This window comes from Charadrius vociferus, unplaced genomic scaffold (assembly GCF_000708025.1).
Source record: "Charadrius vociferus isolate BGI_N301 unplaced genomic scaffold, ASM70802v2 scaffold34, whole genome shotgun sequence".
NCBI classification, from domain to species: domain Eukaryota; kingdom Metazoa; phylum Chordata; class Aves; order Charadriiformes; family Charadriidae; genus Charadrius; species Charadrius vociferus.
This window is the reverse complement of record NW_009647989.1, coordinates 2,080,596-2,104,026: the sequence shown is the minus strand read 5'-3', so window position 1 is coordinate 2,104,026 and position 23,431 is coordinate 2,080,596. Positions and strand designations below refer to the sequence as shown.

At 44.8% G+C, this 23,431-nt stretch overlaps 1 protein-coding gene across 1 annotated transcript; it reads right to left on the bottom strand.

Moving 5' to 3' along the window:
- Nucleotides 1-13,683: 13,683 nt before the first annotated feature.
- On the bottom strand, nucleotides 13,684-22,692 carry EXD2 (exonuclease 3'-5' domain containing 2). The gene is made up of 8 exons (XM_009883492.1): nucleotides 22,354-22,692; nucleotides 21,183-21,439; nucleotides 20,016-20,142; nucleotides 18,906-19,231; nucleotides 16,515-16,621; nucleotides 16,163-16,298; nucleotides 15,049-15,405; nucleotides 13,684-13,900 (listed from the first exon to the last, which is right to left on the bottom strand). The coding sequence occupies exons 1-8, from the start codon at nucleotides 22,690-22,692 to the stop codon at nucleotides 13,684-13,686; spliced, it is 1,866 nt and encodes a 621-aa protein (XP_009881794.1).
- Between the last annotated feature and the right edge of the window lie 739 nt (nucleotides 22,693-23,431).

Below are 23,431 nucleotides of genomic sequence, written 5' to 3'. Positions count from 1 at the left end.
GCTGCACACCATTTTCCCCGTAGCAGCTTAAAGGATAATTTAAGTGAGTACAAGCCTCTTGCTTTGAGCTACATCTTAAACGGATTTGAAAGCATCAAATGAAACCAGTTTAAAGGCTGCCCCATGGCTGAAATGAGTACAGATTTGCGTGGCCACCATCTCACTACTGCCTTTGCAGCCTTAGCGTCCACCTGAACCTGGAGGTGGCCTTTGCTGATCTGTGACCAGCTCACACGGTGATGAAGTGCAAAATGGTATGATGGCTATGGGGCAAATCGACCTCGTGCGTCCCCGAGCAGAGCAGAGGTGAGACGCTGTCAGAAACACACATGTTTTCTCCAGCAGGTTCTATGTGCAGCAGAGGCGGGAGAGCAGTGTGGAGGGAGGGAAACATGGCAAGGGAAGATGGACCGAGTTAAAACCAAACAGATGGAGAAGGATGGGGATTTGCAGAACAAGCCAGAGGACAACTACCAGACTGAGGAAAGGAAAAACCCCAGTCCTTAATGGGCTAGGAGAAGTAAATGCTCCACTTCTTCCTATCTCCCTCCTCCTGCCCTCTCCTCCTTCGGGTTCTGGATCACAAAAAAAAGAGCTAAGAATAAGCAATGTGAAAGCGTAATCAACAGCGAAGGAAGATAAGCATTTTCTGCTCACTAGAAGAAAACTTGCCCTGTCATTAAATGACACAGGTTGACAGCCTCTTGTGACATGAGGAAGTGGGAAATGAAAGGTCTGAGCCAGTAAAGCTGAGAATGACAAAGGGGAATCACAATGAAAATGTCTGATGGATTTGGAAATGAAAGTGCAACCTCCTGGAGCCTCAGAGGGAGCCACAAAGAGAGACCACTGACCAGAGGAGCAATTTTGGGGAACGCCTGGAATTCTTTGGCCAGGTGTCCCACGCATCGCAAGAAAAAGCCCGGAGGCTCTTCCCCTCATGGGCATGCTCAGCACTGCCCTGGCTGTTTCGGGACAAGCCTGCTGCAAAGAGGAAAAGAGCACAATCACCAGAGCGATTGTAATTAGGTGTATGGCAAGGAAAAAGAAGGAGAAGGTAGACCGCTCATACTGCAGAGGGGGCAGGACAAAACTGAGGGCTGGTGAATCCGGGGTACCACAGGAGAGGAATAAGGATGACAAGAGATCTGGCTATTATCTGTGGTGCGACTAGCACCTTATCCATCTAAATTGGAAGTTGTTTTAAATCATTTGCAACAGAAATGATTTGTGACGACATCAGAGCATTAGGTCATTGCCCATTCATCATGAACTGGGGCTCACCCAAATTTCCATGCACAGTTAGGCCACCGGCTGCTACAGTATAAATAACAAAAATTGCCATTCATTTTTGGCTCAGATGCATTTCTTTCACTAATAAAACATTGAAACGAGCAACCTGGCTCTGCCTTCCATGAACTAAACTGAGGCTGACTCTGCACATTCATCCAGGTGCCCATTTTTTGCCCCCAGACTGAGCAGAAGTCAATAAATGAGCTACAGCCAGCACATCAAGATTCAGAAGGGTTTCCAGGTACTTCTGATTTTGTGCCTCTGCTGATTTTGTCATTTCTTGACCTCAGGCTGTGGGTCATGCTTTGCTGTGGATTTATTGAAGTCAGGAATTCACAGCTTCAAGCAAGATTCAGAGATAGTTCGGGGATGCCAGGGACATCAGAAAAGAAGAAGTGGGACAGACGCACCTTACGAAAAGCACTCCCCTGAAGAGCAAGCAGCTGCAGCTCTGAAAATCCTGTTTAGCAGCTCGGTGTCCTTAAAATGCCCCAGTCTCACTCTATTATTTTTTTTTCCCAAAAAAACTATTGTTCTGCATTTGGGAACCATTTTTTCCAGTACTGTCCCACTGTTTGCAGCTGCGCTGTGCTCGAGGTGCAATGCCCTACCACCACCCCACCTGCTGAAGCACGAGCTCAGCTACTGGGGCACCATCGGCCCTTTCTAGGGATTTGGGGTTTTAGAAATGACACGGACAGACTTCCCCATGCGAGCTGTCTGAAGGAGCAGTGACACACTTCCTAGATTCGTCGTGTGTGGCTTGGGTCTCCTTGCTGTGACATTAACAAGGAGTGGGAGCAAAAGGTGAAATCGGGAGGTCCGTGATGACTGAAGTGAGAGATGGAGGAGCTCCGTTCCCCAGGATTCCTTTGCTCCTGAGGCAGGCTGGCTCTCCCGGTGCTGTGACAACCTCCCACCTCGGTTCAGCGACACTCCAGTGCCCCGTTCCTCAGCAGGCTCCTTTGTACACGTCTGCTGGGTCATAGCAGGGGTCCAGGCTGCCAGCAGTGCATAAATGCACCCAGCCAGGAGCCTGAGGCGGGGACACACAGATTTAATGCCTTTTATTCTCTGTTGGTCAAAAAAAAACAAATTGTAATTTACTCACTACATGTTTGCACTGCTAAAAGAAAGAGGGGCTTGTCTATACACAAGGAGTACCGCTTTAATATACTGGCAGCATTAAACCAGTTAAACCTCCCTCAGGATGGACACAGCTGCCGGATTCGAGGTGTTTATAACACTGCATTACCAGGGGAATGAGCTACAACCACATAACAGACCTTCGCACCCCCCTTGACAGCATCAGATCACGTTTTGGTTAGATAAACAAAAAAAAAACCTATCCAAAAATCCACCCCCAATCAAAATAATAACTAAGACCACGTAAACGAGGTCTAAATTTCTGGTTATCATGGCAGAGACAGATGCATCCAGAGGGTCCTCTTCAGACAGTCTGTAGTAGCTTAGAAAATAGGCCACTTGATGCATCTCAGTGGGCATTAACAGGCATAACTAGTAAGGGCCATTGACAAATTTAAGTATTTCAGTGCTGAAGACACAGCCGTGGTGTTCCTCCAGCCTGAACAGATGATATCTGCTCCTCTGTCTCTTTGCCACTCTTGTCCATCTCCCCAGCTGGATCATCATCAAGTTACCTTACAAGGGGTTTGTTTGCACAGTGCAGCTGTTGACGGGCAGCCACAGTTTCAGCAGAGGCAAGAAGGACCACAAAAGCAACTTGAATTCCTTCTTTGTCCCCTCCATGTCAAATCTGCAGAGCAGCAAGGCTAGCACACGTGCAGAGGGAGTTTCTGCTCCTCTGCCACACGTTGTAATTGGGAAGTCAGGTTACGTGTCTCTGACACCGCTCCCCAACATCTCTTTATGTCACCATCACCACAGTCCACTGACAAATATAGGAAGGCAGGTGGAGACGCCGTTTTTGCTTTATCAAACCAGCACACCTAGACCATTGAAGTCTTCGGGGTTAAAACATGCAAAATAGCTTATGCAGCTTACCACCAAACCTGCCTGTACACCAGCACTTCATTCCACAGATGCCCTTACTACATTTGCCATTACTCCTTGCATCTCCCATCCCAAAAAGAAACAAAGAGCCAGCCAGGGAACAGACTACTTCAAAGATCAATCCCTGTAAAGACTTTGAAGTTCTTCCTTGTAAAATGCCCCGTTAACTAGTCGACAGTCCCTCCGCAGGAGCCTTTCAGCCAAACAAACTGAAGCAGTGTTGTATCAATCAGGGTCTTTCTCCCCCGGCTCTTCAAAATCCTAAATGCAGTTTGGGAATTGGTGTCGGTAGAAACACGTGCAGCCACTTTAGCTGACGTTTTTCAGACAGCCGACTCATTGAGAGTCTACTCACTGCTGGCTATTGAGAGAGGGGAAGGTGAAATTAAATCCTGCTGACCATATGGCTCATGCCCAGCAAGGCAGGCACCACACCACATATCTTCGTGACGGGAGACATGCTAGAAAAATCCTGCCTAGCTTTTCTCAAACTACCACATGAAATATAAATCACTTTTTTCACCCTGAAAGTATGAAGTGTGAAAAACAAACTATCTAGGGAAAACCAAGCTCGCACTACTGACCACTAAATTATCTTGAACTAACTAGACTTTGACTTCGGTCCAGCATAGCAACCCCTACATCCCCATCCTTGCCCTCATGGATCATTTGGAGTACTTTTTTGCAGTGTGCTTAAGACACAGCACCCCATGGCTTTTGGAATCCCCTTCAACTTTAAGCTGATGGTGTTTTCCAGTCTTCCCCCTTCATCTTTGTTCAGGATATAAGCACAGCCCCATAAGGATAGAAGTGAGAAAAATCATGCTGGTTTTACTGGTGTGTATTTCCCATCCCGATTCAAGCACAATTTGTTTCCTCGTCCAGCAGTTCCATTTAACTTCCCAGGAAAAAGAAAAACCCTACAAAAAACCCTAAAAAAAAATTCCCCAACAAACTCACAGGGATTTATAGAAAAGCAAGGCTGGTGAGGTTACTGTCTTCATTGTCTCCCATAAGTGAAATTCTGAGACATAAAAAACGAGTCCTTATTTAGCAAGAGAAAGTTTGCCTAGGTCTGAAGGTCTGTTTTTGTATTTCTTCTCAAGGGAGAAGGGATTTTTGGAAAGCTTCTAAGTTGCATTTAAAAAAAAAAAAAACACAAAACAACAACAACAAAAAAAAAACCCCAAACAACAAAAACAAACCCAAACTCATTTGGCTAATGTGTCTTTTTTTGAAGCATTTGACTGGAAAAGCAAAGCGTGGTGCTAACACATAGCGTGAGGAGCAAAGAGGAGGGAACATGTGCCAAGGTCACCTCCTCAGCGGTAGCAATGGCGAGCTTCACAGCAGTAATATAAAACCTCCCTCCGACACAAGATACCACTCACAGCTACTTTTTAAGAGCTATAAAAATCCAGAGCAGGCACACATTAATTAAAGAGTTCAGAGAGAAGCGCTGCGTGTCAGTCTTGGCAGCGGGTGACTGAAGGGCACGTAGCACGGATGGGAACAAAATGCCCGTGGACAGACTTAGCTAAAATATTTCAGTTTTTATCACCTCCAGGTTTGTCAGTGGGCATCACAGATGGTTTGCAGCTGGGGAGCCAGCCAGCACATTTGTAAGGAAGCGATGTGACCTGTGTCATGAAGCAACGCATACCATAAGGAAGCTTTTCTTCATGACTAGCCCAAATCTCCTTTGTTGACATTTAAGTCCATAACCTCCTGTCCTAGCTAGACTAGGAAGCAAACCACAAAAATCCCCCTCCTCTTCACCATGATATTTTTCTTATTTCTCTCCTTGTCTCTCAGTTCCGTGTTTCCTCTAAGCTAGACAAACTCAGTTCTTCTGGGCTTTGCTCATAAGCCACATTTCCACACTCACATCCCCTGCAGAGCACAGGACTCACCTTTCAGAGTGGCAGGTCCCTCACTACCTCTTCAGCCAGGAGGACAAGGACCAAACCAGGCTTCCCTCAGCTCCTTTCCCTCCATGTTTAGGGCAAAGCAGATTGAGGTTATTACCCAAGTGCAAAGCTGCTACCTACAGCAATTTCTGTTCCTTGTCCCCTCCTGCAGCCCATCATGAGAAATAAGCTTTTTCTATCATCCCACTGATGAGCCACAGCTGGTGGTAAAATACACCCAACTAAAGGATGATGGCTAACAGGAGGTCTTTCTGGTTTTAACTGGTGATTATTCCAATTGAGTGAAATAAAGATAACCCAACTTACATCTGTCTACCTGTACTTACCCCACCTCCTCTGTCCAAAGGTGCAGAAGGATGTCTACACTGATGGTAGCAAGAACACCCTCCAATATTTCACTACACACAGGAAACCTTGACAGCAGCGGAGCAGAACTGGGGGGCATGGAGCTAATGGGGCCAGAGCCCAGTGGCATTAAGAGTCCTAATGCCCATTTTACAAGGCAGAGGAGAGAAGGAAAAAAAAAAAAAAAAAAAAAAAAAAAAGAAAAAAAAGGCACTTGGGTATTTTGGGGGGTTTAATACTCAGCACCATCTAGTGGTTGTCACCTATGGCTATCATATACAGAACATGCACTTGAAGGTCTGCTGAATTTTAAGCTTTCTCCCCCATAACCAATTTGTTAAGAGATGGGCAGTCTAGTTCGGTATTTTCCAGGGCTCTGTAAGGATTTCTTAATTTCTAATCTTACAGCTTGGACTTACTCTTTTTCTAAGTGAAGGGAAAATATCTGTAAAATTGAGCTGGTCTTTAAGACACCAGCATAGTGCTTTGAGAGAACAACATCTAGTATCGCTACCCATATGTCACAGGAGAACCGGAGGGGGAAAGAAGAGGCTGTAATGCTTTTAAAACATATGGAAAGCATTATCTGAATAGCAAAAATCTGACATAAAACTATACACACATACTTATAGCTCAGATTTGGACTCTCTGTAGCCCTTGCAGACAAGTAGGGATAATGATTTTTTTATTCACAGTGCACTGAAAGGAGGTCGCACTCTGATTGTCACAACTTGCTACGAGCAGTCAGTCTCTCTGCTTTTATTTACAGCAAAAAGTCCTGGATAGAGTCAGGGCACAGAGGAAAAAGGGGAGAGCAACCGGCAGATCTCAGCTGATGCAGAGTACTGTTCAGCATTTTTCAAAGGACAATCAATCAGAAAGGACTTGCTGTTAATCAATGTGAAACAGATACATGTCAGTTCCCCACAGAGCACACTACAATGTGAAGCAGCTTCTTAGAGCAGCGGGTTTTTGTGGAGGGGGTTTGGACAGGCAGTTTTTCTCTTAAGCCTGCATTTCTGACAGCTGCCTAGTACCTTTTTCCCCAGACTTGTCACATTTGTGCTGAGATATATAAATGTCTCCTCTCTTTTGCTCCTTAACCACTGCACAATCTTTCCATTTTTTAAGCAAAGAAAGATAGAAGCCATATTTTATATCATCTATAACCGAAGCTGGGGTTTTTCCTGTACAAGAAAATGGTTTCTTGTTATCTGAAGATGACATCTCTATTTTACAATAAAAGCCTCCATCCCATTTTTTTTTCCAGTTCTCTTTACTCCCCCATCTCAGAAATTGAACTTATCCAACAGCTTACAAAGAAAAATAATAAAAGAAAGATGGTTTTGCTCTGTTTCCTGGCGACCAACACCACTGAGACCCCAGGTGGTATCACGCTGGCTAATTCAAGACAGAAACAAGCACCATGGTAGTTAAGTGGGAAGAGAAGATGCAGCACTAACCTTGGTGCAGAAAATCCTTGCCACAGCTGTCTGCTCTTCATGATGGAATTCACAGTGATAGAGGAATCTGTTTTGAATATGGGAAATTATGTTCCATGCATGTTTATTTGGCTTTTTGGTTTGGTTTTTTTTTTTTTTCCTCTTACCAAGCTTAACCATGATGCCTTTCTTGCATTACCCTCTCTACCTTTAAAATGATTTAACAGAACTCCCTTGATGTGGGGCTAATACAAGAGGGCACACTGTGCCTCCCTTAATAACACACAAGAAAAAGCTGAATATGTCTTCTTTGCACTGACCTCAAACTGCCTCTCCCTTTCTCCAGACCAACGCACCCCTGAGGGTGGGGAAAAGCCCTTATGTAAAACACAGCACTACGTAGAAATGAGAGAAAGGGCTTTAAAGTGCCACTTATTCCCAAAGAACATCAAGGGGATGACAGTTTGTGTCAGGCTGTGGGAATGAAGAAGGTGGTATAAGTCTGGACTGGAGGCCTGAAGGACGGAGGAGATCAAGGAGCAGAGGTAGGAACTGACCTACTGGTTCAGACTGGAGGTGCCTCTAAATCAGTACAGACCACCGCATGCTGGCGAGGGCTCCTGGTGACTCCTTATTACAGAAGCTCCCTCTGCACATGCAAAAGGCTTGGTTCCTCAAAGGCATTTAGGCACAGGGCCAGGGCAATGAGGTACTTCTCAAGGCTAATCACTTTGCCTTCACTGGAAAAAAACCCCAAAACCCACCAAAACCACGTAACAGATAGTGCGGAGTTCAGATACTCCCCAGGGAGCCAGAGCAATAGAAACACAACAGGAAGATAGCTTCCCATCCCTGCCATTAGCGAATACCAAACGGAGAAAAATGCAAGAAGCCCACAGGCATATGTTGCCTTCGGTCCTGTCAGTCATAGATGTGACAGCTGGGACCTTCAAAGACTGTCAAAGGAGGGAAACGAAGGCGCTCCAAATGCCAAGTCTGTCACCAGCATAATTAACATGTCATGTAAGGTCTGCTCAGAAATGCAGCACTTACTGCACCTCCAACTGCCAGACTATCAAAAATGCTGCTCAGCTAGTAATTCCTGCACCTTGCAATAACGTCTAAGTTACTGCAAAGCCAAGAAAAAGGCAAAAAGTAGTGTTTGGGAAGACAGAAATCAGTTTGTAGCCCATGGGGGAAGTCAAGCTAACCTACCACAGGGCCAGTTGTTACTCCCACTCCAGAGGAGTGTCAATGGAAACACATACCCAGCCGTACTCAGAGAAAAGCACATCTGTTTCACGTGAGCAAAACACCTGAAACAAAAAGGATGGAGGCAAATTCTGCAGGGAATTCATAAACCAAGATGGGTTTGGGGACCTCAGCAGCTGGAGCGTGCTCCCCACTAACCTACAAGAACCACTTTGAGACAGGTGGCATCAAGCGCTGGTCAAAAGGGGAAATTTCTGTCCCCCATCTCTGGCAGTGTACCTCGGGCAAACTTACAAATGTAAAGTGACAAGCGACGGAATGAAAAATCCCATGTGAAATCCAGCCTGCACAGAGAGGCACGGCGATTCTCTCCCTCTGCAGGCAAAAAAGATGCGCGTGGTTTAGTGCAGGAGGGCCCCAGCATAGGTAAGATACTTAGGGCAACCTAGATAGATTTTGCTTAACCTGAGCGTTCAAGTTTTTATTTTAATAAAAGGTACATCTGTAGTCATCATGACTGACCGACACGACCAGGCCAAGGGCAGCACCTGAATCCACCAGGAGCCTCAGAACAACAATTCAAGTACACCTGAGCAAACTTGCTATCGCGCTGCTTAGAAGTACAGTATTGCTGCCAGCAGGGGCTCTTCCACGGCTCACCTCCTAAAGACACATCAGGGAAGGCACTGGAAAGAGAAACTCAGAAGGTGAGGTCCAGGTGTTACCATAAGCAATGATGGACTCACAAGGACAGGGTGAGACACAGGGAAAGGAGAGAAAAAGCAGGAACGTGAAAAAGGACAAAAAGAGCTTCAATAGTGCTAAGTCTGGTAAAAGAACAAATTTTTACTGAATGTAACAATTAGCAATGAAGACATACACACAAGTTTTATCTATAGACTGGCAGAAAATTTAAAATCATAATCATATAAAAATAATCTGTTTCTGCACAATAAATATACCGCTTCCCCTCCTCTTTCAGGTTGATTTAAAACAATGCAATTTAAGGATATCTTAAAAACAACAAAGAATCTTAGTTAAGAAAATATTTACAAAGTTTTCCTTGCAAATCTCTATTTCTGAACAAGTGATTTGGAAAAAAACCACCCCACAAAACTCCTCAATGATACCACTGACTCCTTAAATTTAGAGGACCTGTAGAGTCCAATCCTTGTCTCACCATCATTTTCTTGACTCAACAAACAGAAAAGACAGCAGCCCTGTGGTCAGCCTATCGGTTCCTTTAAACAAGGACAGCTTTATCAGGAGTTCCTGCATCAGAACAAAGGGAGAAAAAACAAAGCAGGACGAAGAAGTGAGATGGACACCTTGTACTCCTGATCGTTGCAAAGGAGTTTCTGAGCCACGAAGAGCTCTTGCCACCCTGATCAGCTGGCACTAAAGATAGGAGATAGCACTATCTGAACACGTGCTTAAGATGCTTCGGAGAGAAATAGTTATATCCAAGCTGCTGCTGCAGACAGGAGGTTCTTGCTGAGATTACAATCAGCTGTGTGAATGAGCACAGAGACAGAACACATTTGGCTAGATCGCTTTTTGTTAAGACCTGTCAGTGGTACAGGAAAGGAACAAAATTGCCCATATAATGAAAATGGTCTCATTTGCAGCACTGCGATAAGTAGTATTTATCATGAATCTTGGATTCCTTGTGCTCCGGCTGCTACTGCAGCTCCTCTGGGATGGCATTAACGTACCATTTCTCCATGGCTCCTACTTATCTCAAACAGTCTCTGCTGCAAACAGGTTTTTTACCCCTGGCCCGTGAAATTTCTTGAATTATCTGATAAGGGAGAGTTTCAGCCATGATCACAGCACGTACATGATTCTGCCCAAATGTTATAATAAAATGCGGGTCAACTGTGCTATATGCAGTAGTGTGAAGTATGACTTCAGGGTTTTACCAAAACTTCTTTACAGAGACCTATAAAAGTTGAGCATAGCTTCATCATTCAGGAGAAGCACACTCATGCAATCAAAATAATCAGAAGCAATTTCACAGAAAGGGGTATGTATTTTTAAAAAGTTATATTTATCTAAGGTCCAGCACCAGGCAAAAAACATGAATATTTAAGAAAGTCAGACAGCAGCACATTTTAAAAAACAACAATAATAATTAGCACACACTAGCTTATATTCTCAAAGAATTTTACAAAAACATGAATTAATTAAGCCTCACACCACCCTTGTGAGATAGGTAAGTATTATTAGTCCCATTTTAGAGACAGGGAAACAGGCATGGAGAGAGTATGACCTGCTCACCACCACACACGTCAAATCCAGGAATAGAACACCAGAATTTGCAGTTTTCTGCCACACGTGGTCTGACCTCTTAAAAGATGCTGGTATTTGAATAAAATTTGTTTCCTCTCATCCCTTTTAAGACACCTGACCCCATTTCAGTCTGATATGAAAAGGTACCCACCAAGAGCTATTCATGATAAACAAGTGGAAGTAGGACATTTATTATTTTTTTTATAGACTGTGTGTTGCTGGAAGCTGTTTAAGAGAAGACTTGACATGGGTGCTTCCATAGTGTCAAGGTCTAAGACTGTCGTTTCCTATCAGGGAGCTGCCACCAGGAAACTCACTGAGGCCTATATGCAATGCTGCTATATAGCTCAGAATCTGAAAAAAAAAGGTGAAGTTTCTTTGCTGCTTCCAAACAAGGAATCTCTCTCTGGCAGGGAGTCTTCTCTGAGAACTCATGCATACAGCTGCACTGAAGACTTTTATCAGGAGACTCTCAAGGTGCAGCTAAGAGCGCAGACATATCTGTTGGAAAACCTGGAAATGCTCATATATTGTGCTCTGTGTTAAGAGAGATGGTCTGGAGGCATCAGCCACCCTGGGGAGTAGAAAATAACTCTCCATAATCACTCTGAGAAGGCAAGTTCCCTTAGCATATCACTCTTGCACTGAACTAATCAGCGACAGACTAGGATTAAAAATTCAAAACCACCTTGTCATGGTTTCAGCTGGGATAGAGTTGACTTTCTTACTAGCAGCTGGTACAGTGCTATGTTTTGGATTTGGGATGAAAATAGTGTTGGTAAAACACTGATGTTTTTAGCTGTTGCTAAGCAGTCAAGGCCTTTTCTGCTTCTCTCACTGCCCCACCAGTGAGTAGGCTGGGAGTGCACAAAAAATTGGGAGGAGACACAGCTGGGACAGCTGACCCCAACTGACCAAAGGGCTATTCCATACCATAGGATGTCACGCTCAGTATATAAAGCTGGGGGAAGAAGGAGGAAGGGGGGAATGTTCAGAGTGATGGCATTTGTCTTCCCAAGTAACTGTTACGTGTGATGGAGCCCTGCTCTCCTGGAGATGGCTGAACACACATTCACAGAATTCACAGAATTGTTAGGGTTGGAAGGGACCTCTGGAGATCATCTAGTCCAACCCTCCTGCCAGAGCAGGGTCACCTACAGCACGTTACACAGGACAGCGTCCAGGCGGGTTTTGACCGCCTCCAGAGTGTAAGACTCCACAACCTCTCTGGGCAGCCTGTTCCAGTGCTCCACTACCCTCAAAGTAAAGAAGTTCCTTCTCATGTTAAGATGGAACTTCCTATGTTCAAGTTTATGCCCATTACCCCTCGTCCTATCACTGGGCGCCACTGAAAAAAGACTACTCCCATCCCCCTGGCATCCTCCCATTAAGTATTTGTATGTATTAATAAGATCCCCCCTCAATCTTCTTTTCTCTAGACTAAAGAGACCCAAGTCCCTCAGCCTTTCCTCATAAGAAAGGTGCTCCAGTCCCCTAATCATCTTTGTTGCCCTTTGCTGGACCCTCTCCAGCAGTTCCCTGTCTTTCTTGAACTGGGGAGCCCAGAACTGGACACAGTACTCCAGATGCGGTCTCACCAGGGCAGAGTAGAGGGGGAGGATGACCTCCCTCGACCTGCTGGCCACACTCTTCTTGATGCACCCCAGGATGCCATTCGCCTTCTTGGCCGCCAGGGCACATTGCTGGCTCATGGTCATCCTGTTGTCCACCAGGACTCCCAGGTCCCTCTCCACAGAGCTGCTCTCCAGGAGGTCAGCCCCCAACCTGTACTGGTGCATGGGGTTATTCCTCCCCAGGTGCAGTACCCTACACTTACCCTTGTTGAACTTCATAAGGTTTCTTTCTGCCCAACTCTCCAGCCTGGCGAGGTCACGCTGTAAGGCAGCACAGCCTTCTGGCGTGTCAGCCACTCCTCCCAGTTTTGTGTCATCAGCAAACTTGCTGATGGTACACTCTATCCCTTCATCCAGATCATTGATGAATATGTTGAACAAAACTGGGCCCAGTACTGACCCCTGAGGGACACCACTTGTTACTAACCTCCAACTAGACTCTGCGCCACTAACCACAACCCTCTGAGCTCTATCTGTAAGCCAGTTCTCAATCCACCTCACTGTCCATTCATCTAAGCCACACTTCCTAAGCTTTCCTGTGAGGATGATGTGGGAGACAGTGTCGAAAGCCTTGCCAAAGTCAAGGTAGACAACATCCACTGCCCTCCCCTCATCCACCCATCTAGTTACTTTGTCATAGAAGGCTATCAGATTAGTCAGACATGACTTCCCCTTGGTGAATCCATGTTGACTACTTCTGATAATCTTCTTTTCATCCAGGTGCTTTGAGATGACTCCCAGAACAAGCTGCTCCATCATCTTCCCAGGGATGGAGGTGAGGCTGACCGGCCTGTAGTTTCCCGGGTCATCCTTCCTGCCCTTTTTGAAGACTGGAGTGACATTGGCTATCCTCCAGTCCTCAGGCACCTCACCTGTCCTCCAGGACCTTTCAAAGATAATGGAGAGAGGCCCAGCAATGACCTCCCCCAGCTCCCTCAGCACTGGAGGGTGCATCCCAGCAGGCCCCATGGATTTATGTATATCCAATTTATCTAACTGATCTTTAACGTGCTCCTTGTCAACCAAGGGATAGTCTTGCTTTGCCCAGACTTTCTCTGTTACCTGCAAAGTCTGGGTCTCACAAGGACTGGCCCGAACAGTGAAGACAGAAGCAAAGAAGGCAGCGAACGAATTCCTCGTTTTGCTTTGCTTGTGTGCATGGCTTTTGCTCTACGTATTAAACCACCTTTATCTCAAACCACGAGGCTTTTTTTCCTCCTCACTTTTACCCTTCTGATTCTCTCTCCCATCCCAGCTGGGGGGAGTGAGCAAGCAGCTGCATGGTCCTAGTTGCTGGCTGGGGTTAAACCAGGACACACCTGAAAATTCAAGTCGGATTCAAGAGATTTAACTCTATAAAATGCTAAATCTTGCAGATCCACCGCCTCCTGTTTGCAAACCCAGGCCCAGGTGTTAGTGGAGACATAGAGATAAAATCAGTCCTTCCACCTTCAGTTACATATGTCCATCAGACACTATCTAGAGTCCAGGAAGTTAGTTTCACGACAGCTCAATCTGAAGATCCTCCCCGTACTTTCTGATCAGTTTCATGTGGTTATGGTCCACTGACCATTGCTCTGGGAGGTGCTTGGGCTGCATGCTGTCCAAGAAATGCTGCCGCCAGCGTCTCTCCAACTGCATAAGGGAGCGCAGGCCTCCTTTAGCAAAACACTGCACCACCTTCAGTCCATGTGGCATGTAGCTCTCATTGCAGATCCTGCCAGGACACAAGCAGAGTTTATTTTCACACAAGCTCACTGTCAGAATCTAGACCTGTCTACAATGAACAGCAAGACACTGAAGATACTTGCAGCTGCAGAATCTAATTACAGACACATGGTAAGCTAACCAGGAGGGAGAGTTTTAAGCTTTGCTTCCATGCCAGACTGCTTTCTGAAACACAGTTACACTGGGAAGCTGGTTTCTTTGAACTGAGAAAGTGTTCTTCTTTTACAGCAATACTAAACAAAGCTCTCAAGGTTCATTACGAGCTCCTCAGGAGACAGACTGCAAATTTCTCAAGGCAAGAACCATATGACATTCCAGAGCCCTGATCCCGCCACTTAATTCCCTGCCTGGATAGGTTCTGAGTTATAACATTGGCACATTACAAACAACGGTGAAAATACTGACTTCATGCAGAGACCAGATACTAGTTAAGAAAAGATATTTGGGGAGGCTTTGAGAAAGAGGAAGAGAGGAGACTTCTGATATGATTGTCTTTCAGTCTCCTTCTGTGATCTGACCTTCCAAAGGTATAAAACTGCGGAGGGGAAGATGGAGAACAAGAACAGAAGGAGATTGCTGGAAACGAAAGGGAAAGAGAGGAAGAAACCAGAGCTGCAGATCACAAACCACTGCTGGGTTGAGGGGAGAAGGGGGTAAACAAAAACACAGTAAGAAATGCAGAGTGCACTTGTCTGCTTAGAGCCTTAGCACAAACAATTATCTTCTTCCTATTCTTGCTTTCTAGTTAAATGTATCAAATTACTATAAATCCAGACTCTGCAGGCTTATACAAGTAATAAAGTTATGCTCTTAGAGGCTCATTTTTCCTGTGCAGATCAACTCCTAGTAGTCTCAAATTCAGACACTCCTTAACTCGACACCATTGTTTTAGGGAAGATACAGCAATATCTCAAGGAGACCAGCAACGAGTTTTGTCTTATTTTCATTAAAAAGCTTTGGGGGTGATGGGCGGGATGTCCGCATATGTGATCCTCAGCTCTGCAAATCCTGCTGGATTTTTTTATTTTGCTGCAGTAATATTTACCCAAGGCTCTGTGTGTAGACAACTTTTTGTCGAACTTATGTGCCAACATAAATTACTAAAACGTTAAACATCTACTGATGGGCTTGTTATACCTGGTTTCCAGACCAGCTGCTTCCTGGAGCATCTCTGGGGTGACTGCCTCTGTGTTAAAGAAGTCCTTGATGCTTTGCAGAAGTTCTGCCCTTCGGGGGTCAGGCAGGCTGTCTGCATTCAGCAGGGCTCGGGCCCCTGAGCGCACTTGCCTGCGCAGAGGGTCCTCCAGAAGACGTACACCTTCCTCAGAGCCGATGGGGGCACCAAACTCCTCAGCCAGCTGCTGCTTGAGATGGTTGTCATAGTAATTGGAGATGGCATGGCAGGATGTGCAGAGCAAGAGCACGTCATGGGAGTTGTGGTCCTTCATCTGGATGGGGAAGTGTCTTCGGTATTCATGAGGAACAATATTCTTCCTAAGGAAGACAAACCAGCCACCTCATTATATTTTTCTGGGGTTGCTATTCCCCAGTTCCTCCTCTTCCTGGCCCTCAAAGGGCCAACTAATACTAAAAGTCCAGGAAAAAAAGATCACCAGGGTCAGGACCCTCAGTGCAGCAATAGTTTCCGCAACTTTTTATTCGTACTTCTCTCTACAGGTTTTCTGCATTCCTCTTCCCCCCCCCTTCCAAAAATTCACCACTTTCAATTAAAAAAAGTGATTTATACTGTAAAAAAAAAAAAAAAAAAGCAATGTACTATGAGAAGCATACCTCTCAGCTAAACAGTAGCAGCTGCAAAGACAAAAATCTCACCCTTTGTGACCTCATGGGCTTCAGGCTCACCTAAACCTTTCAAAAATATTATGATTAAGTAGTGCAAGGAACAGTACAGCTATTTTCAGAAGGGGATGCCATCAGAACTGTGTGTGTTGGCATACTGCTGCCCCCTGTCATTCAAACTGCAGCACATACATGTTCCATTGGCACTGCTCCCTCCAAGAACAGATACCTCCTCTGCCTCTTTAAGAAGAGGGAAAGCTGGCCTGTTCAGTGTCAAATTTACTCAGACAAAAATGACTACAGAGCACTCAAATAATAATAACCCAATCCAGGTTGTGAACAAGCATGATGTTTCAGGCCACTACCCAAGCTTCCAGATGCCAAACTAGATGCAGACCTCAGTCCCGTTTTAAAAAAATGTGTTTTTCTCTTATCCCACTAAACGACTTACCGGATATAGGACTCTCGCTTGCCACATACAACACACAGGTTCTCTTTGACTGTCAGATAATAATCAACTTGAGACTCGGGACGTCCTGAAGGCTCGAACCGCAGCTTCACAACAAATGGGTCTGTGCTAACTAGCTCTGAAAGGGTAAAGGCAAACAGAGAATATTCAAGACCAATTTGTGTTTGAAAGCTAAAATAACAATGCTAAAACACAGGAGTTTTCCAAGTGTATCCCCAACAGTACTTTCAGTAAGAAAAGATACAAAAAAATCACGCCCAGTTACCTAAGAAACAAGGCAAGAAACCAAAAAGCGATGTACTTCAAACACCTATAGGCAAAGCGGTATGCTCACCACCAATCCCCTTGTCCAGATACCACTGGGCCTTCTTGCGATCACAAGTGCACAGGGGCTGTCCATCTGGTGCATGCAGGAAGCAGTTGTCATACAATGGAGATTTTCTAGGAAACAAGGGCAGCATTAGAGCAACTATAATAGCATGCCAAAAAACAGAGCTCTCTATAGCCATGCGTTCCACACTGCAATTCATGCAGCCGCCTCCAAATCACAGGAGTGCTCCTAAACACACACTTAAGGCTGCTGAGCGCGGCACAGGCTGCTGCGAAGAGATGCAGAACATCTAAAAACTTACCTGGGGTTCACCAACTGACTGTAAGGTAACTTTGCTCTCCTGCTGCCAATAGAATTGTAACTCTGAATCCCAGTTCAACAGATGCCATCAATGATGACAGCATATTTAAAAAAAAAAAAACACATTAGAAAACAAATGAGAATTTAAGTTAAGAACAATGAGCTAAAAGCAAGCTAAAAGAGAGTGTCAACTTACAGGCAAGGCAATTTCAAGGATCAGCTGCCTAAGCCCGTATTTTAATGTTTTATTAAGTTGACTTTTCTGAACCTTGGTGTGAACAGCAATGACTTAATTCATCCACGAGAAATATGCAAAAAACCTCCTGTAGCACTGGGAACCCAAACACCTGAGTCCATGGGAATAACAAAGCTGAGCTGAGGCCCTCTGAAACACATGCACCTAACCTTAGTCAGTGGTGAAAAGTCCTGCTTGAGCGGTCTCTGGTGGTTTGTGGCAGTGTGTGGAAGGGCTCTGTGTTGCAGAAAACATTTCTTTACTCTGCCAACCTCCTTCAAACAAAACTGAAGAGCAGAGCAGCCTGCGCTCAGGGACCACCTGGGAGGAACTGGCCAGGGATACGGACATGTCACAATACACTGTGGAAAAGTTTCCTTTCTTTCCAGCAAGATCATATAAATAAGTACTCAGCAGTGCTCTACCAGCTAAAAAGGTTGATTCACAGGCTATGTAATCTGACAAAAGGATTTCTTCTGAGGTCCACAGGGGAAAAAAATGCAACAGAACAATAACGATACAGGAGATCTCCTTCCACTGAGCATCAGCAGTTCGGTTCAATCACCATGATAATTTGAGTACTTCCCAACTCTAAATGAAAACATTAAAACTAAACAGGCTCACAAAAAGGAAGAGTGGAAGAGGACTTTTGAAATCACATCCTGTCTTATTACAGACCACGGCCAGACAGCTGGAGATACTGTAAAGAACAGTGAGTCTACAGATCTCTCAACAACTAACCATGGGCAGAGCTCAGTTTAGCTCAGAATGCAATTTTGTTTAAATTTTAATCCTCCCATGAGGTGCAGTCCTTCTGTTTTGTATGACACAGGCTCCAACAGAAACAAAATAAAAATCTGAAGAGACTTGCTGCGTACAACACAATATCGTTAATGATTGCTAATGAAATCAATATTATTGACTGCATTAAAATGCCTTCATTGCCAATCCAAAAGCTTGAAAAGGAGAAAACAAACACTAAAACGATGTTTTTTCTTTCCAAATGGTAACTACAGACAATTTTATTTCCTACATCCCTGTGATCAATTTTATTAAATTGCACCCAAGCAAACCCAAACACACTAGCTCTCCATGTACTCCACTACATTAAGCTTAAAGAGACTTCTCCAACTTGTTTTAATTTAAAACAACTGAGTTTTCACTAGCAAAAGGCCATAAGAATTCAGGATTTGCTCCACAAAAATCACCTGTGGGACAGGGATCCTGAATCCAGCAACAGCTGCCTCTGCAAGGCCAAAGTAGTACCGTTCCCTCCTCTCCCTCCCAGGCCAACACAGAAGCGCAGTGCTTTGATGCTGCGAAAGACTGTTCCTTCCTGTGCCCTCTGGCAATTCACATTACACGTCTCACCCCTCCTAACTATAGGTTTCAGCTCTGCTCAGTACCCTGACATCTCTGTGGCCACAGTGACCTGGGGCAGCACAGTACCAACAGCGGTCCACAAGGCAGATCCTGCTGACAGGACAAACTGTGCAGTTGCCACCTTCTCCCTGCAGGAGACAGGGCACAGCTGTTTGAGCAGTAAATGCCACTCAGACAGCCAACCGCCTCCTGCTGGGACTCTGCTCTCCAGCTAATGCTCCTCCATAGGAGAAGGAAGGGCAAAGCTGAAGACAACCTGCTCACGACCGGGTACAGATCCAAGCGCTGCCCCAGCTTTCAATACCACCTAGAGGGAAATGGGGAAAACATAAACAGGGTCTGGTTCCCATGACCATTGGGTCCTGCGTTTCCTTTCCTAGCTCCTATTATCCACTTGGTTTCATGAGCAAAGCATAAGGCACCATTCAAAGTTTTCCATCTGCAGCACAAGGAGTAAAACGTGCTCATAATCTTACCGTGCAGAATATCCCATGCCCAGAGGCTTTCGCTTGTGCCTCCGCGGATCTCTCGCTTGCTGACTGCCAGAGGGATGGCCATTCACTGAAGATTTCCGATTCTTTGTTTTCTGAGGGGAACGTCCCTCTCCACCCTTCTCCTCTCCTGTGCTGCCACTCCTTCTTCCTCTAAATGGGATATCCACCAAGCCCCGGCATTTACCCAGTGCTTTTTCCCAAGCAGTGACAGAGCTTTCACCTTCAGATGTAGGAGGGAGGCTGGCGAATCCCAGCAAATGGAGGAACAGAGCCACCGAGACCTGGGCATCCCTAGCAGCATAGAGAACCTGCAGAAAGCATAGGCATCAAAGTACTGACAAACAGCAAACACTCAAACACTACGTTATCAGTCTTTAACACTAGGGACTGTAAAGCCAAAAGTTGGATTTCTTTTCTTTTGAAGTTCACGCAAGGTTCTGGCAGTTACATGACACTTTCATAACATCACCCCACTCCAGGTTTTTAGGGTCAGTCAGGCTTAAAATATGCATGGGTGCCCTCGGGAACCACAAGGGGCTTAAAAAAATTCTGGTCAGCCAGGCCTTAAACATCCTCCCACCCCACCAAGACCTCCCTAACTACAAAAAAAGCTCCCTTTAGATACACTGTCTACAAATACTCAGTGTGGTTATTTATCCTGTCACTCCCTCTACCGGTCACTGATTTTGTAGACATCCACAGCATGACTGTAAAGAAAGTGAGCAATCAGGGAAAACATAATGGTCCAAAGATGGTCTCTCTTTAATATTGCACTGACTGCTATAGATTGGAGGAAAGAAAATAACAAAAAAGTGAGGTTTGGGTTGCACGAACACTTCTTCAAGGGTTCTTGCCTTATAGATCTTTCAGGAAAACAAGGGCCAAGAATCCAGGGAGAACAGCAGAAAATTACCTTGATGGAAAAGGAGGGAAATGCAGGCACAGAGTCTGAAATTAACTTCAGACCACAGTCACACATAAGGTTCTGAGGCAGAACTCAAAGAAGGCTCAGATCTCCCTATGGTAATGTCTCTTCTCTACTAAGAAGGTTGCTTTTCCTCCCAAAACACTAAGTTGAAGTGGAAGACACACCTGATCTTGTGTCAGTTCTTCTGCCTCCCAGTTGCTGCAACGCACATGAGGAGACTTGTCAAGCGGGCAGTTCAGGATTTTTTCAGCTAAAGACTTAAGGCTAAGGCAGTTGTGAAGTAGATCCTTCCTTTAGTTTAACAAAGAAAGTGAAACAAACATATTAAAAATGAAACTATACATCCAGGAAAATTTGGACGGCCTCACACACCCTGAACCTGTCAGAACACAATGGACACGATGCATGACTCCCACTCCAACAGCACACAGCTGCTTGTCAGCTTTACAGTCCCACTCCCTCCCCTCTGCCAAATTGTCCTTTCTAGATTTAGTAATTATCTAGTGCCTGCAATATGCAAAACAGGCAAGGCTGGGAGTTGATAACATTTAAGGCTGAAGTGTTTGATGTTTGACGCTGAACTACCCACTTCTAAACTAAAGAGGTCTATCACAGAGTGATGGAGCCCCTGCTGCAGGGATGCATGAGAGCCAGGAATAACTCAGAGAAATCCTGGCCACTGGAGACAATTAGTCCATCCTCATTAATAAAAAGGCATTGTCAGGTCAACAAACCCATGCCCCAGACCACTAACAACATACCTAGGCATACATATACTGTATGTGAAGAATATACCCAAATAAAACATTGTATTTTAGGAATAATGAAGGATGAGAAAATGGCATCGTAATTTTAACCTTTTAATGGAAGCATTGTTATTAGAAGAGAAAATTAGAGATGGTGTATTTTAGTCATTTTTCCAGAAATCCTGTAATTCAATAGTTCCACTTAATGCGCCCCTGGCACATTTACCCCATACTTCCAGACAGTGTATCACATGGTGATCACTCTCACTGTGTTACATCACTGTGCCTGGAATTCTTAGAAGCTGAAGCATGATACACAGAAAAGTCCATACAGGTATTGCATGAGAAAACTAACAGACACAATTAGCATACGAACTCTTCACGAAGATTTCACTTCCATTAAGACCGTAGAACAGAAGCATGACATGTTCTTCGGTTGCAGCTGTCAATGCTCATGCTCTAAAATCAGGCTGAGAACTCCAAAACTACCTGCCTTGTATCATTCAGCATATGCAAATGACTTTTAAAATATTTCCAACCCAAATGATGCCTCAAACAGAGCTGCCTCTGTCTTCAGACACTCACCGCTGTCTCATGGCTAAATATCGGAGATCCACACTCCCTTTGACTGGAAGACTATAATCATGAAGTAACTTGCAAGCATCTTCCCAGCATCCTACCCCAACTTTCAACACAGCACTATCTGCCATGATGTCCACCAGGGTCTTCGGGATAGTCTGTCCATTGGCAACAAGCCTGGGCAACCGAACAAGAATGCAGAGGCCACTGGAAGAAGCCATCTGTAGGAGGGATACAGGATTTGCTTTTCCTTCCACAGATACCTGAAATAAAGACAAAAATCAGAGTCTGGGTTATAGTATTATTAGCAATACCGGAGCTGGAACAAATTGCAAAAGAGGCCACTGAAGACAGGAAATACCTATCAGTTTATACAGTCAGTATTGTTAGGCCTCTAAATTTTACTGCAAATTATGTGATCTATTTCACAGTATTACTGTCCCCCGGCTATTTCTTGCCACACTCCTACAAAAGAAACTTTCCCCCTTTCACCCTTCCCCCTCATAGCTGAGCTGATGGAAGAAATCAGACACATTTCTTAATCCACATCAGCACAAAGCCACCCACTACCTAAACGTTTATGGCAAATTGTGGCTTATACTAATGACTATGAAGTGAATAAATTTCCAGCCAAAATAATAGCAAAGTCAGGCTTTATAAATGACTCAAAGCCTGTTTTGACAGTTCACACAGGCAAATGTACAAGTGGAAGACAAACTTTGCTTTCTGGTAGTCCCAGTGAGTTATATCTATCTATCAGTATTATCCTCCTTTTTGGGTTTATTCTTCTTAAGAAATATTTTCTTAAGTATGCAGCTGGATTTAAAACAGTGCAAACCCAAGCTACTTCTAGTAAATCACATTTTAAAGAGGTATTATACAAAACACATAATGCTGTATTTAGCCATACAATTATCACTACATTTGGCACAGTTGATTTATCACAGGAGTTCAGCAAATGACTAGAACTAGTGAATTAAAAACTTAAAGTCAGCACACTTAAATGTGAAAATCATCAAAATTAGCAGCTACTTCACTGCTGTCATGACAGATAATCACACAGGCAGTTTCAATAGTCACTCCTGTTGTATCTGTTCAAGCAAAGGAATCGCTCATACCCAGATGACTTCCCATTGCAATTTGCAATCTAAAGGAGAGGCGCTTCTTGATCACTCACCCACTCACAATCAACTCCAAGCACTGGCCACTTCTCCAGCTCCTTCTTCAGCAAAGGTTCAACACGATCCCATTCCTCCTGCTCTGAAACTATCACTATGTCTGCACCAAGGGTCCTCTCTACCCAGGAAAAGGTGGGGGATCTGAAGAAGGAAAGCACCTCCTTATCCTCTGCCTTAATCAGTTTCTCATCACCTGAGTTTACAACTGCTTCCTCTCGATGACTGCTACAGCACGCTTTTCCTTTCCGACGCTGGGTTGCTTTCCACAAAACCAGGCCCCCCACTGCAACACCCAGGAGGGTCGCCAAAGTAATCGTCACTGCTGTTTGCCTGGGCATTTTTTAATCCCCCTTCTCCCCCCTTCACTTCACCCACTCAAAACGGCATTGTAGGATTTTAATCATGGCCTGCAAAGAAAAAGGAGAGAGGTGGAAATTAAAGACAATTAAATGTGTTTAGAGGTATTAAATACACCTACTGGTATCAAAACAAGGTTCTAGCCACAACTTGCGAACCTGACAGGATTTAGGACCCAGGAGGATTTGGTCTCACTTTGATAAACTGGGCATCAGGGAACAGACTGCTTCAGTGGTGACCTGGGCAGTAACAGGAGAGTGAACGCTGCTGTTGATCACGCCACGAGAAACCTTAAAGGGAATCCACTGATTTATACCAGGGCAACTAGATGCTTCCACAAGCTTTCATATTAAAAAAAAAAAAAAAAAAAAAAAAAGCCAGGGCTATTCACAACATCTTTTTGCTTAGTTTGGAACCAGATCAGCCTAAACAAGGACAAAACGAGATTACTGCAGAATAAGCATGTCCATTCATGCATTATTAAATAATAGGCATTGTCCATTACACTCACATCCATACTCAGGTCAAACGGCTCTTGAGGCACTGAAAAGCCCTAAAGAAGCAGCGCCTATTTATAACACAGTTTTCCCTCTATCACACAGACGCTTAACTCCCCTTCAGCGAACGGACATCAATCCTGCCCCTCCATCCCCATCGCTCCAACCCGCCACGTTAGTTTTCAAGGTCGGCCCTTAGGCGCTCTGGGCAGCGGCTGCGGTG